The sequence below is a fragment of the Monodelphis domestica genome, chromosome 4 (assembly GCF_027887165.1).
Source record: "Monodelphis domestica isolate mMonDom1 chromosome 4, mMonDom1.pri, whole genome shotgun sequence".
NCBI classification, from domain to species: domain Eukaryota; kingdom Metazoa; phylum Chordata; class Mammalia; order Didelphimorphia; family Didelphidae; genus Monodelphis; species Monodelphis domestica.
In genome coordinates, this window is record NC_077230.1 from 394898373 (window position 1) to 394913901 (window position 15529).

The following is a 15529-nucleotide window of genomic DNA, read 5'->3' on the forward strand; positions in this document are numbered from 1 at the left end:
GCTATTTTTAATTTATTTACTTATTCTCAAAAATGCTTGGTGGGTTATTGAATTCTGGCATCTCGAATACCTCAGCTCCCTTCATGGCAGACAAAATGCCAACAGCTTCGTCGCTCCCTCTGCCAAAGAGATGGTGCCCGGGGGAATAGCTGATTAAGCTTTGTATTTTTTATGGTTTCTTTCTTTCTTTTTCTTATGACATCACTATATCACTTCACACTGACTCAGCCCACATCTACCCCACCTTGTAACCAACCAATAAGTAGAGACAAGCCTGATAAATTAAAGAGTAGATTAATCTCCAGAAAACATGAATTTGCATCTTTATCTCCTGAGCTCAAAAGCCTTTGATGGCTGTCATTTACCTACAGGATCAAGTGCCAACTCCTTGTTTGGAAATTCAAGACACTCCCAACTTTTATACCTTTGGGTATCTTAGTGCTAGAAAGGAACCCTAGTAGTCAACCAACAACTCATTGTGGGCAGCTAGGTGGTGCAGTGGATAGAGCACTGGGATGGGAGGGAAGAAGACCTGGGTTCAAATCTGGCCTCAGACATTTACTGGCTGTGTGATCCTGGGCAAAGTCATTTCACCTTGTTTACCTCAGTTTCCTCTTCTGTAAAATGAGCTGGAGAAGGAAATGACAGATCAGTCCCAGGATCACAAAGCAGTCAGATACAACTGAAATGACCAAATGAGACCAACACAAATAATTAATTGGAAACATGAGGAAACCAAAGTTTAGAGAGGAAAAGTCATTTGCCCAACATCACAAAGGACAATCATACTCATAATGATGTAGCATTTAGGTTGACAAAATACTTTCTATTTTCCCATTTGATCAACACAACCCTGTGATATAGCTGCCTTAAGGCTAAAAAAGGTGAAATATTGACTAAAGTCACATGGCTGATAATTATCTATAGCAGGATTTGAACTCAGGTCTTTCTGATTCAACCACTCTGCTCCAACTAGGGCCTCCATCTCCACACCCAGGGTCTTCCCCACTTTCTATCTCTCTTTGCTATCTTCTGCCACCAAACTGGACAATTCCTCACTTCCCACTCTGCTCTCTGTACCTAGAGTGTCTCTTTCTCTCCTTCCTGATCATTTAAGCCTTATTTACTCCCTTAAAGTCCAGGTTAAATCCTGTTTCCTCCAGGAAGCCCTCCATGGATGGCCTGGAGTATGGGGTGACCTCTTCCTTTTCTGACACTGATTTCCTTGGAGCAGCCCTCTAAGAGACCTCTTGAAATTGAATTTGACTTCTAATATATGTGAGCATTTGCCGCTTTCACAACTACCCCATAAGCTCCCTGAGAACAGGGCTTACATCCTACACGGTCCATATATGCTCAGCTGGGTACAATCAAGTAACATCAGTGTGGTGGTGGCTGAGAGATACTGGTGATACTGAAAACCATATAAGCTTTGGACCACATGGGCCATTTGGCTTCAAAGACACTGACTACTCTTGGAGAAAAACATGGAAGACAGAGACAGCAGGTTAAGGTTGAAAGGATTCTGGCTTTGAAGGTGGAAGATCTATATTTGAATCCCGATTTTATTTCCTTACCCACTGTGTAAACCTGGTGGGTCATTGCACAAGGGTCTCAGTTTCCTTATTTATAAAATGAGGAAGCTGGCCTATTTGATTTCTGAGATTCCCTCTCAGATTAGATATTCTATGATATAAGGCTTTCTAGCCCTGACATTCTAGGTTCTAAGACCCTTCCCAGAAATGTGTTCTAGAGCCCTCCCAGCTCTGATATTCTCTGTCCTAAAGAGCCTCCCAGCTCTGACATTCCCTGTTCTAAGCTCCTTCCCAATTCTGATATTCTGTGTCCTAAGGGCTCTCCCCATGCTGACATTCTAGGTTCTAAGACTTCTCCCAGCTAATATTACCTGTTCTAAGCTCCTTCCCAGCTCTGACATTCTCTGTTCTAAGCTCCCTTCCTACTCTGATGTTCTCTCTTCTAACCTCCCTCCCAGCTCTGCCTGGCAATGATTCTGTGTTGGCACAGAGGTCTCTGACTGCTTCCTGCCTTCTAAGTCCTCTCACAAAGGCAGCTTATTCAAACGTCATCCCCCTAGTCTGGTGTTGGCTGCTGTATTTGTCAACAGTGGCATTCTTAGCAGGCTTTGTTTCCTCTGTCGATGGGCATACTGGCTGTTACCAGGTGTCTCCCAACATTTGGCGCCCGATCCATGGCTACATTTCTTCTAGTTTTTCTCGTTATAGGCTTAGAAGTTCCTGTTAACACCCAAGCCATGCTCTGCCTGTATCTGTCTACAGCTGATTCTCCAGGTTTGGGAGGTGGTGAGGAAGTGGCTGAATCCCAACCCCAGTAGAGCCTGGGGCTCTCATGGCACCTCTTTTAAACTGTCAGACAGAGCCCGCCTAGACTCCACAGCACCGATCCCAGATCAGTTATGACCTTGATGTAGGGCAGGGGGGAAAGCTCTGCACTGAGAGTCTGGGGCCTAGGATTCAAATCTTGTCTCCATCCACTTACTCACCATGAGTCTGGCAAATAATTTTCTTTCTCTGGGCCTCAGTTTCCTTCATTGTAAAAAGTGGTGTTTGGACTAGAGCAATTCAAGGATTTTTCTTTAAACCTTGCACCTTCTGCCTTAGTATCGGTGCTAAAATAGAAGACCAGTAAGGGCTAAGTAATTGGGGATAAAGGACTTCTCCAAGGTCACATAACTAGGAAGTGTATGATGTCAGATTTGAACTCAGGTCCTCCAAACCTAGTCACTGTGCACCTCCTCACTGACCTCTCAACAAGGATTTTTTAAAGTCAGGAGGCAGGCACTGGTGATATTTATCACTGGTGATATCACACCAAAGAAAGGAGCCACCATGTTCTAGGGACCTTCATCAACAGTCCACAGCAAATACCCTCAAATACCCTAGATGGCACCTTCTTACCTGATCTCCTTAGTCTGACCTTCCCTGAGGCCATAGTTGAGGTCAGGTGGCAAGAATACTGACCCAGCAGTCAGGAGACCTAGGTTCCTGTTCTGCCACTTACTGGATAGGGATCCTTGGGAAATAGTCTAACTTTTCATATCATCCATCATCATCTTATAATATGAGAATGACTGAAGGCTAGGTGGCCCAATGGACAGATTATGAAACCTTGAGTCCAGAGGACATGGGTTCAAATCTGGCCTCAGACACTTCTTGCTGTGTGACCCTGGGCAAGTCACTTAACTCATGTTTGCCTAGCTCCTACCCTTCTGTCTGGCAGTAGAATTGTTTTTAAAAAAATAAATGGGAATGCTAGGCAGCTAGGTGGTATGATAGAGGGAGAGCTGGGCATAGAGTCAGGAAAACCTGAGTACAAATCTGACCTCAGGCACTTTCCAGCTATATGACCCTTGGGAGGTCTGCCTCAGTTTCCTCCACTGTAAAATAGGGATAACAGTAGCACCTACATCCCAGAGTTGTTGTGAGACTCAAATGAGATTTAAAGTGCTTAGCACAATGTTTGGCACATAGTAGGTGCTATATAAACGTTAACTATTATTATTATTGCCATCATTATCATTACTACCAACTGACTTAAGATGAAGGTTTAGGAAAATGTCATTTGTCATTAATTATTTTGATTCTTCTGTACCTGTTTTGCTTGCAGAGTGGTCGTGTGACCTTGGGTTAGACATTACTTTTCATCTAGTCTAATCTGCTTCTTCCAGTTGGGGAAACCAAGGCCCAGATGGGTCATGTATACTCCAAGACTGAGGAATGGAAGGAACTGAAGCCAAAAAGTCCAATCCCTTCATGGACCAAATGGGGATTTTTCTGGATTCCCAGAGCTGTGATTCTGGACATGATGAGAACTCTTGATGTGGAAATTCCCTCTGTTCAGACTTATCGACAATCCAACTGAATCAAATCACCATAGAAAGTTGCCAAGAGCACTAAGGGGCTAAATGACTTGCCCAGGGTCATCTCTCCACTAAATCTTGTCACCTCTGACTGACAGCTAAAAAGAATAATAGCTCCCTTATAGACTTGTTAAGAGAGTAAAGATCTCCGGGTGGTTTTGACAACTATGAATTTTTTTTTTTACACCAAACTTGTGATTTGAGCAGTGCAGAAAGAAAAGATATTATGGGGATTATTAATGCACTTAGAGCCTGGAGTCTTATTCCCAGATACCAGTTTTCTGTGCCAAGATCTCTCCATTTATAGAAGAGGAAGGACCTTGACCATCATGTTCAATTTGGGGATAGAGGACTTGAGTTCAAATTCTGACTCTGCCACTTCCTACCTGTATGATAAGCTCACCTCTATAGATCTTGTTTTACCCACTTAAAAACTAGGGGCAGATACTTCCTAGCTGTGGGACCCTGGGAAAGTCACTTAACCCATTGCCTAGCCCTTACCACTCCTGCCTTGGAACCAATATGCAGAATTGATTCTAAGAAGGAAGATTATGCTTTAAAAAAAAATAAGGGGTTGAACTAGGTACCTTTCAGCTCTGGTTCTGAGCTCTTTGCATCTCTGAGCCTCAGTTTCCCCATCTGTAAAAAGAAAGGGGTTTGGGGCAGCTATGTGGCTTGGTGGTTAGAAGCCAGGCCTAGAGACCCAAGTTATAAGTTCAAACCTAGTTTTAGATACTTCCTGGCTATGTGATCTTGGGCAATTCATTTAACCTCCATTGCTTAGCCCTTAGCTCTCTTTTGCCTTAGAAAGAAGAAGAAAAAAGGAATAAAAAGAAGAGAGTTGGACTAGATATCTTCTGGGGTCCCTTTCAGCTCTGGTTCTGAGACCTTGGTATCTCTAAGACTCAGTTTCCCCAATTGTAAAAAAAAAAAAAAAGCAGACTAGAATGCCAAGCTTCTTTCCAAATCTCAGCCAATAGTTCTATAATTTAGTTTTAGTTTTTGTTTTTTTTTACAAATCAGTTTAGTGACAATAAATAAAAGAACTTGAGATGTAATTTAATTATCTGTTTGGTGTCCTGCCACTGTAGGCATCTATCCTTCACAAGATGGCTTCTCAACCCCAACCTGGACTCTGAGGCCAATCCTGTCCCTAGAAGAGAATTCAAGGAACCCTGGGTCCCTGCTAGCTCAGCTGGTCTTCATGACTACAATCTCATGGGCAATGTGTGGATAATAATAATTTGTTTAAATGGTGGATAATAAAGAGTGGGACTTAGAGCCAGGAGATCTCAAATCCCTTGACCAAATCACTTCAAGGCACCACAAAAAGAGCAGCTATAAATATTTTTGTACAAACAGGCCCTTTCTCTTTTTTTTTTCTATGTCTTTAGGATACAGACCTAGTAGTGGTATTACTGGATGCATTGTTTTATTGCCCTTTGGGCATAGTTCCAAATTGCCCTCCAGAGTGGTTGGATCAATTCACAATTCCACCAACAATGCATTAGTGTCCCAATTTTGCCACATCCCCTCCAACACTTATTGTTTTCCTCTACTGTCATATGGGCCTGCATTGCTCATTGAAAAACAAACAAGTAAACAAACAAACAAAAACAAAAACCTTTACCATCTGTCTTAGAATTGATACTAAGAATCTATTCCAAAGCAGAAGAGCAGTAAGGGCTAGACAACTGGAATTAAGTGACTTGCCTAAAGTCATACAGCTAGGAAGTATGTGAGGCTAGATCTGAACCCAGGACCTGTCTCCAGTCTACCTGCTCCTCCCCTTTTGAGTGTTTATGAAAGCCACAGAGGTCACACAGGTAACAAGAGGCAGGATTGGAATCCAATTCACTCTGGCTCCTTCTATGGAGCAGCCTTCTTCCTCTGTAAAGGAGGGATTCATACCTTCCTGTTAGAGATGCTATGATTCTAGTGTCTATTGTCAGCCTCTTCCTGATGGTTGCTGATGGGAGCCACTGGCTTGCTCTAGCTGGACCTTCTTGGAGGCTGACTGCCCACCTGGACAACATTTACTTACCTTTATCATCTCCCTGCTGCTGGGACCTCCCTCCCCTGCCTACCTTGCCCCCAGGAGCAGGGGTGGGACGGTTCTCTTCTCTGGTCTTCCTTCACTTAGCCCATCCTGCCAGTCACTCACTGAGTCTGTTTTTTTCATCTGGAATGTTGGAAGAGATGAACTCGAATGCCCCCTCCTAGTCCTAATCATTCCTTTCTACAGGGAGATGATGTCACTTGGCCAAATCCACATGGGATTGCAAATCAGACCCTGTTCTGTCAGATCTGAGACTCTTTTTATAAGGAAGCATTATCATAGATTGAGGGCTAGAAAATATCTTAGAGGACCTCTAAGCCCCACTCCCCTTACTTTACAGATGAGGAAACTGAGTCCTGGGGGGCTAAGTAACTTAACCAAGGTCATAACGGCACTAAATGGCAAAAGCAGAGTTGGAATCCAGTCCCTTCTGATCTGGTGCTCTCTTAGGATACCATATGATCCCCTCAGGATGAATCAATATAATCCTTCAGTGAGATTTCCTGCTATATAGATTTGAACTGAGCTAAGCTTCTATGCTTCCGTTTCAAATCTGGCTTCAGATACTTAGGAGCCATGTGACCCTGGGCAAGTCACTGAACCCTGTTGGCCTCAGTTTCCTCAACTGTAAAATGAGCTGGAGAAGGAAATCACAAACCACTTCAGTGTCTTTGTCCAAGAAAACTCCAAATGGGGTCAATAGAGTTCACACCACTGAAAAAAAAATTGAATAACCCCAGATAAGTCACTTATCCAATGTTTAGCTCAGTTTCCTTAGCTGGAAAGTGAGGTAGAGAAGGAAATTAGGAATTACTCCCATGTCTTTGCCAAGAAAACTCTAAATGGAGTCACAAAGGTTCAAATCTGTCATCAGACACTTACTAGCTGTGTTACCCTGGACAAATCAATAAACTGTTTGCCTCAGTTTCCTCATCTGTAAAAGGAAATACCAAACAATTCCAGTATCTTTGCCAAGAAAACTCCAAATGGAATCACAAAAGAGTTGACATCACTGAAAAAAAAATGACTGAATGACCCCAGATCAGTAATTTATCCCTGTTTACCTCAGTTTCCTCATCTGGAAAATGAAGTGGAGAAGGAAATCACAAATCACTCCAGCGTCTGCCAAGAAAACTCCAAATGGGGTCATAAAAGTTCAAATCTGGCCTCAAGGCACTAGCTGTGTTACCCTGGGCAAGTCAATGAACTCTGTTTTGTTAATATGGGATTATTTAAGGGAAAGAGACAATCTTTCCTTCCTTACTAGTTTGCCTCAGTTTCCTCATCTGTAAAATGAACTCAAAAAGGAAATACCAACAACTCTAGTATCTTTGCCAAAAAAAAAAAAACTCCAAATGCATTCACAAAGAGTTGACACAACTGAAAAAAAATGATTGAATGTCCTTGGGTAAGTCACTTAGCCCTATTTACTTCTCCTCATCTGTAAATGAACTGGAGAAGGAAATGGCAAATCCTTCCAGTATCTCTGTCAAGAAAGCCCTGAAGGGGGTCCTGAAGAGTCAGACATGACTGGAAAATGTAGGAACCCCATAAATCTCTAACCCTACATCGAGGAGCACCTGATGTGCTTAGGCAAGAGAAGGCTGGTGCGTCTCTGCCTCTTCCCTTTCCTCATTCCCTTCCTTTCCAGGAAGAGCCAAGGGAACAAGCTCCACAGGGCATGCTTGTGCAGACCTGGGAGGGAGAGAAGAGGGTGGAGGGTTCTTTCTGAGGTCAATCCCAAGGAGAAGGTTTGTGGTCCCTGGAATCAATGCTGGGAAAGGTTGTGAAGACAACATCTGGCTGACGCCTGCCTCGGTCCCTCTGCTCTGGAGGATCACGGAGCCTCCTGGCTCACCCCACCCAGCACCAGGCAGCATTTTCCCTGTGGGAGTCTCTGGGGCTCTGCTCAGACTAGTCTTGAGTGTTTCCAGCAAGGAGGCTTTTCCTGCTTGCTGCTAGGGAAGACTGTAGAGCTAAGGGAAGGCTGAAACCGCAGAGAGGTCCAGAGAAGATGCATAAGATTGTGGAGAAAAAGCATTTGTAGTCAGGCAGAATAAAGGACCTTTTAAAAAAATTTTCTTTCTTAGGATCAATACTGTGTATTGAAGGTGCTAGGGCTAGGCAGTGGGGATTAAGTGACTTGCCCAGGGTCACCCAGCTAGGAAGTGTCTGAGGGCCAGATTTGAACCCAGGATCTCCCATCTTTTGGCCTCGCTCTCTATCCACTAGGAATTTTTTAACTATTTCTGGAGCTGGCCTCTGACAAGTTACTAGACTGAAGGGTTAATACAAGCCAATTATATAGTCTTACCATTGAACAGCACCCCCCACCCCAATGTCACAAGCCCCTTGATGGCATGAAGTTCTGGTATCCAAGGAAACAATATGTCAATCTCATTTTTCTATGCTGTGCTCAGATTACATCTCTAGAGCACTGTCTACTTCTGAGCCCCATCTTTATATGGGATATTGACAAATTGGATCTGTTTCCCCAAATGGCTGCTGACCGTGATGGTGAAGAAATTAAAAAACATGGCAAGTCAAGAAAAGCTGGAGAATCTTGGGATGGAAAATCTCAGCCTGGAAAAGAGGAAACTTAGGAGGAATCTATGAAAACTGCCAAGGGTTGAACTTCACAAAAATGAGCAGACAGAAGAGTCAGGGCAGGCCATAAAGAAGGGGAAATTAACAGGAAGGAGATGGGCTTTTCTGCAAGGAAAAAGCTGCTAATAATTAGAATGATTCCTGTATGACTTGCCTGCATTCACACAGGTATTATGTATTAGAGGCTACACTCAAACTCAAGACTTCTCTTAACTCCAAGGGCAGCACAATTTCTACCATGACACTATGGTGGGATTTTTTCTAAAAGATGCCCCCCCCCCTAGAAATAAGGGAAAGAGTGCAGGGTCTTGAGTCATGGGTCCTGAGTTCAAATCCAAATTCTACTATGACCTATGTCTCTGAGTCTCAGTTTCTTCATCTATAAAATGAGATCAATAATGCTTGTATTCCACCTACCTTGTAAAGTAGCTATTATAAGCTCTTATCTGTGTGATCTTTCTAGGCCCTAATGTTTCCATGTGAAAATTACAGTTGATCTCTACATCTGTTCTAGCAAAATATATGTACACATGTACATAGATCTGTGTGTAAATATATACATGTGTGTATGTGTTGCTATTTAGTTGTTTCCTTCATGTCCAACTCTTTGTGATCCCATTTAGAATTTTCTTGACAGAGATACTGGAATGGTTTGCCATTTCCTTCTCAAGTTCAATTTACAGATAAGGAAACTGAGGCAAAACAGGTAAGTGACTTGCCCAAGGTCACCCAGCTTGTGTTTGACTCTCTGTGACCCCATTTGGTTTTTCTTTTTTTACAAAGATATTGGAGTGATTTGCCATTTCTTTTTGAGCTTATTTTACAGATGAGAAAACTAAGAAAAACAGGGTCAAGTGACTTGCCCAGGGTCACACAGGTATTAAGTATCCGAGAACAGATTTGAACTCATGAAGATGAGTCTCCCTGACTTCAGGCCAGGTGCTCCCCTAGCTGTCCCATATGTATATGCATGTATATGTAATTTTATATATTATGTACATATATTATTGTATATCTATTTTTATATAGAAAAGGATGGAACAAGACTGAGATTTTATATATGCATATATGTACGTATGTGATTTAAATTTAATTAGTGATTTAATGAGTATAGGGAATTCCCAGTGAAGAAATTCCTTGTATCAATGCAAAGCAGTTGAGCTTTGGGTATTTTAACCTGAAGCATTAAAAAGTTATATATGACTTGCTTAGGGTCACACATCCAGAATGTATCATATCCAGGATTTGAACTCAGGTCTTCCTGACTCTTCAATCTAACTTTATTCCACACGGTCCTCTTGAAACCGTATGATGCCATAAACAGCACCTGTGGCTCCCCTTATTCTTTTTTCATGATTGTGGTTACAAAAGAGGATCGGATGGGTAGAGGAGAGGGGAAAGATGTATTTGGAATTTCTTCGGCAGTCCCCTGTCTCCTAAAATGCTCCCCCTTGCTTTTTGCCTCCTGGCTTCCTTGAAATCCCAGCTAAAATCCCACCTCCTACAGGAAGCCTTCCCCAATCCCTCATGATTACGATGATGCCTTCCCTCTGTTGATTATTTCCTTTTTATTGTGCAGCTCATTTTACATGTATTGGTTTGCATGTCGTCTCCCTCAGATCGTAAGCTTCTAGAGGGCAGAGACTGCCTTGTGCCTCTTTCTGGATCCCCAGTAGTTGGCACAGCTCCTGGCACATAGGAGGGCACTTCATAACTGTCTACTGATTGGAAATAAAGACAAAAGATATCAATAAACAAAAGCACACCTGAGTCTGGGAGCCCTCGACTTTCTCCCGTCTCTCCAAACAACCCCAAACGCTCCCTAAGGAGAATGCTTTTACTATATATTGGCTAACGTTTATGGGCAGCCTTAGCGAATGAGCTAGTTAGCTGGCCCCCTCTCCTCCCTTCATGGAAGCTTGGGCCTCACCAAGCACTGGTCCAGCACAGCTGCCTGATCACCTTTACAGAACATTTTAGTTGCTTTCTACCCCCCTTAAACTCTTATTTTCTGTCTTAGAATTGATGCTAAGAATCAGTTCCAAAGAAGAAGAGTGGCAAGGGCAAGGCAATGAGGATTGAGACTTGCCAATGGTGGGGCAGCTAGGAAGTGGTTGAGGCCAGATTTGAACCCAGGACCTCCTGTCTCTAAGCTTGGCTCTTTACCCATTCAGCCACCTAACTGCCCCCATAAGTTGCTTTTTGAAAAGCCTTTCTGGGAGTGTGGAGGGGGGCTTCTGGACCTTCCCTGAAGAATGGAATCATGGAATGGCTGGGTCCTCTACAGAATGGATGCATCCATCTAAACTGTAATTCTAAACAGCATGAAAGGCCCAAAGGACACTGAGGCCATCGGATGAAATGTCTTGTAACTGGTTGAGAAGATCAGTTCATACCTCTGGATGTGGGAGAGTTAGAAATGGGACAGTCAAGAAGTAAAGCAGTGGCGTCAGGTATTTCCTAGCTGGGTGACTCTGGATAAGTCACCTAACCCCCATTGCCTAGTCCTGCCTGCTCTCTTGCCTTGGAGTTCATACTTAGTATTGATTCCAAGATGGAAAGTAAGGGTTTAAAAGTGGGGAATGGAGTGGGTAAAGCAGTCAGAGGATGAAGGAATCTCAGGCAGAGGACTGCAATGGGAGAGCTGGGATCAAACCCCTGAGAGGGAATTGTGGGATGGGCCAGGAGAGGGAAAAGGAGGGAAATCAGACCGAGATACAGGAGAGAATGGTGACATTTTGTAACAGGAGAGAGATCCCGAGATGCTGGTGGGGGGAAGGCACATGGCAGGGAAGACCAGCCCAAGAGTTTACTCTGACACACTATCTGGTTAACAGCCGATTTTCATTCATTCGGTGTGATAACGATGATGGCAATGACAGTACAGTTTCTGGAACTTAGCAAATGCATAATAAACACACGATTTTTTTCTAGCTATGAGATCCACTGTGGTTATGGAAATGAAATAGTCCTTGATACACTGTGGTACAACCGAATGTAATGGACTTCTCTACTAGCAGCAATGCAATGCAATGATCCAGGACAATTCTGAGGGACTTTATGAGAAAGATGCTGTCCACATCCAGAGGAAGAACTGTGGGAGCGGAAACACAGAAGAAAAACAGCTGCTTGATCACATGGTCGATGGAGATATGATTGGGAATATCGACTCTAAATGATGCAAATATCTCCCTGATGCAAATATCAATAATATGGAAATCGGTCTTGATCAATGACATGTAAAACCCAGTGGAATTGCGTGTGGCTACGGGAGGGGGGTTGGAGGAGGGGAGAGAAAACATGAATCTTGTAACCATGGACAGTAAATTAATTAAATAAAATTTAAAAAAAATAAAAGAAAAAAGAAATTAAATAGTCCAGAATATTTGGGACAAAGGTTCGATTGCTCTGCCTTAGTTTCATCTCTGGCTATCATGTCAATACTTAAAGCAGACCTACTCCTTGAGAAAGGGGGTACAGAGTAAAATATCTTCCCGCAACTGCCCAGACTTCAAAACCAGGTGAGACCCCACGTCCTGCTTTTTAGGAGATCTAGAGGGGATCCTTAAAGTCATGAGAGTCTAAGCTACCGCATTCTATTCTAGCCCAACTGTGCCTTGGAGCCCTTCTTAGGACTCAGAAGTGGGTCCTCACCACTCCCAGGCAGTCTCTGGGTTGGGGTCAAAGAGTCCTGCTTGTCTATGCCGTCTTTCCCCGAGCCCTGAAATCCCATCTCCTTCCTCGGAGACTGCCCAGAAAGAATACGCGGCTGAAGGGTTGGCTGAGGGAGGGGACCCAATCCTTGAGGGGGCACCCAGGGTTTGACACTCACCCAGGAGGGCTTCTTTGGCTCTGGCTAACTCCTGCTCCTTCTGGGCCAGCTGGACTTTGAGCTCGGTGGCAGAGAGAATCTCTGAAGACTTGCTTCCGTGAGACTCCTCCAGGTCTTTTGTGAGCATTTCCTTCATCTGCCGGAGGAGATGAACCTCTTCTTGCAGCTGAGATACCTCTTCTCGGAGTAACACTGGAGGAAACAAGAACAATACGAGGAAATGACTAACTCTTCTCGCTCTCGATTTTTTTGCTTTGGGGGCAAGGTGGGGTAGGTATATGCCAGCCCCTCAGCGTCCAGGCTTCTCCTAGAAAGGGAAAAAGCACTTGGGCATTCCCAGGGGCCCTTACGTGGAGTCCCTCCTCCTATGAGCTGGGGGAATACCACCCCTGTGAATGGGTCCACCAGCCAGTTCCCATTCAGTTAGCCGAATCATGCGAGCTTGGAATGACCAGCATAAATAAGAACAACATTTCTAGAGAATTTCAAGACTGCAAAGGGATTGTTTTCTTTGATGCTTACAATCACCCTGTAAAGTAGGTGCCTTTTTCTCCATTTATAGTTGAGGAAATACAAGACCGGCAAGAAGCGATAAGGTTGAATAATAATCATAACAAGAATGAACATTTAGATGCTACTTTAAGGTTTGCAGAGTATTTGCAGAATATTTAAAAATATTATCTTATTTGATTTTCATAGCAATCCTGGAAGGAAGGTGCCATTGTTCTCCCCATTTTACAAAAGAAGAAACTGAGGTCGACAGAGGTGAAGTGACTTGCCCAGGGTCATACAATGAGTAAGCGTCTGAAGCAGAACCCCCAGCCCCCTTGTTGCATCCCTGGGCAGTGGCCAGGGAACAGAAAGGTCTGGGTTAATGTTTTATCTTAGACACTTAATGGGCAAACCATATCTTTGTGTTTCAGAATTTCCTTATTTGTAAAATGAGGAAGTTGTACTTCAGAGCCTCTTGGGTCCTTTCCAGCTTGAAATCTGTTAAGATTTAGTAAATCAAGTAAATCAAGATTTAGTAAATATAAGGCAGGATTCAAACCCAGGCCTCCCTGACTCTAAGGCTTCAAGCTACTTGTCATCTAATCAGAGGTTAGGAATGTCAAAGCTGGAAGGGACCTTAGATATCTCCCTCCACCCCCTGGCTCTCATGGGTGAGCTGAAGCCCAAAGAGGACACAGAACTGGACCTCAGTAAGTCCCGGTTCACCACAACCCAAGCCCACATCTCATGGGAGCTTGTTCTAGGTATGTGCAGACAGCCTCACTTCCATCTTGCTCTTTCCTTCTCCCTCAGCACAGGGAGGATTCTATGGAGCTCATCCCGAGTCATTCATTCATTCATTCATTCATTCATTCATTCATTCATTCATTCATTCATTCATCTATCCCTCCATTCATCCCTCTGCACTGATTCCTTTGTTGGGCACCTATTCTAATCCAGGCACTGGGTGAAGCAAAGACAAAAAGGAAACCATCCCTTCCTTCAAAGGGCTGATGTCACATACACACACACACCAATTTTGGTAGGGAAGGATCTGAATCACCCTATTTTAATAGGGGACACTTGAACTGAGCCTTCATTGAAGGGAGCTAAAGATTCTAAGTTAGTGGGGCAGGAGGGTGATTAAGTGATGGTCTGGGGTCTGAAGTCAGGAAGACCTGAGTTCAAATCCAGCCTCTTACTAGCTGTGTGGCCCTGGATAAATAACCCGATTTGCCTCGGTTTCCTCATTTGTCAAATGAATTGGAGAAGGAAATGGCAAACGACACCAGTATCTTTACCAAGAAAACCCCAAATGGGGTCACAAAGAGATGGCCCATTGATAATTAAAAAAAAAATGAAGGTCCCAAACTATGTAAAATGAAGATTTGTAATTATGTGTTAAATCCAGGTCATTTCTCCAGGCCCTGGACCATCTCCCAGCAGCTCACCCAATCACGCGCATTCGTACTCTGAGAAGCGTTCTTGTGAGTCATGACTTTGTTTTGTGCCAAACATGAGCTCTGGCGTCAATTTTTGTCCAGAGTCGTCGTCTGAAACAAGTCCTGTCAGCGTCAGAGCAGGGCTTCTCTCTGCGGCATGAACGAGGTTTAGCTATTAATAATGGCCCAAAGTCCAAGAGTAGTGATGCTGGGAGCTCTGGAAAGCCCAAGAGAAGTCGTAACGTATCGAGGAATGCTTGTATGAGAAATGAGTATTAGGTAATGGGGTTCAGGATTAGACTCGATTTTCAACTTCTGCCATGTCAAATGAGGTCCTACTGTATTATCCCATTTGGTCCTCCCAACAACCCTGCAAAGTAAGTACTGGCTTATGATCCCTATTTGACAGTTCAGGAAACTGAGGCAGACAGAGGTTAGAGACTTGCCTAGGGTCATGCAGTTACTAAGTGTCTAAGAATGAGTTTGAACTCAACAAAGGATCGAATTCTACTAACCCAGCAAGAGGAGCCTCCCAAACTCTGCCCACAGAGATTTTTTACGAAGGCTAGAGGGATGGGGAGAAGGAACCTTTGCTCCCTCTGTGTAACTGAAGAGAGATAACAAGAAGGCCTGACTTTGTGGGTGAAGGAGCAGCCCTGAGGAGTACTAGATAGGGGGAAATGGTGATGAAAAGGATGAAAAGGAAAGCATTTCAGGACCTGGGTTCAAAATCAAATATTGGTGACGGGATTTAATCTCTATGCCTCAGTTTCCTCATCTGTCAAGGTGAAGAGATTAGATGTGATGATCTCTAAGGTCTCTGCCATTTCCATATCTCTTATATGACCTAGAGTCAATGGTCCTGAGTTCAAATTCTGACACTGCTATTTTTCACCAGTGTGATCTTAAGCAAATCCAAGATCTGTTCTAGGATTTGATTTCCTCACTTGTAAAGTGAAGGGGTTCTCAAGGCCCTCCCAGCTGTGGCATTCTGTTTGGATGTTCTTTCTGCTCTGACACTTATGTTCTAAGGTCTCTCCAGCTCAGACATTCTTTGTTCTAAGGTCTCTCCAGCTCAGACATTCTCTGTTCTAAGGTCTCTCCCAGCTCTGACATTCTGTGTTCTAAGGTCTCTCCAGCTCAGACATTCTATGTTCTAAGGTCCTTCCAACTATGAAATTCTGTTTACAGGTCCCTCC

The 15529-nt window shown here is 43.7% G+C and overlaps 1 protein-coding gene across 3 annotated transcripts in view; it reads right to left on the minus strand.

Annotated features, from left to right (window-relative positions):
• The window catches only part of KAZN (kazrin, periplakin interacting protein), a 1589619-nt gene that overhangs the window by 156103 nt on the left and 1417987 nt on the right, over positions 1 to 15529 (minus strand). For all 3 annotated transcript variants that reach the window (XM_056825274.1, XM_056825275.1, XM_056825276.1), the window contains one exon: positions 12397 to 12588. In XM_056825274.1, coding sequence (XP_056681252.1) covers positions 12397 to 12588 — 192 coding nt within the window. The remainder of the gene's footprint in view (positions 1 to 12396; positions 12589 to 15529) is intronic.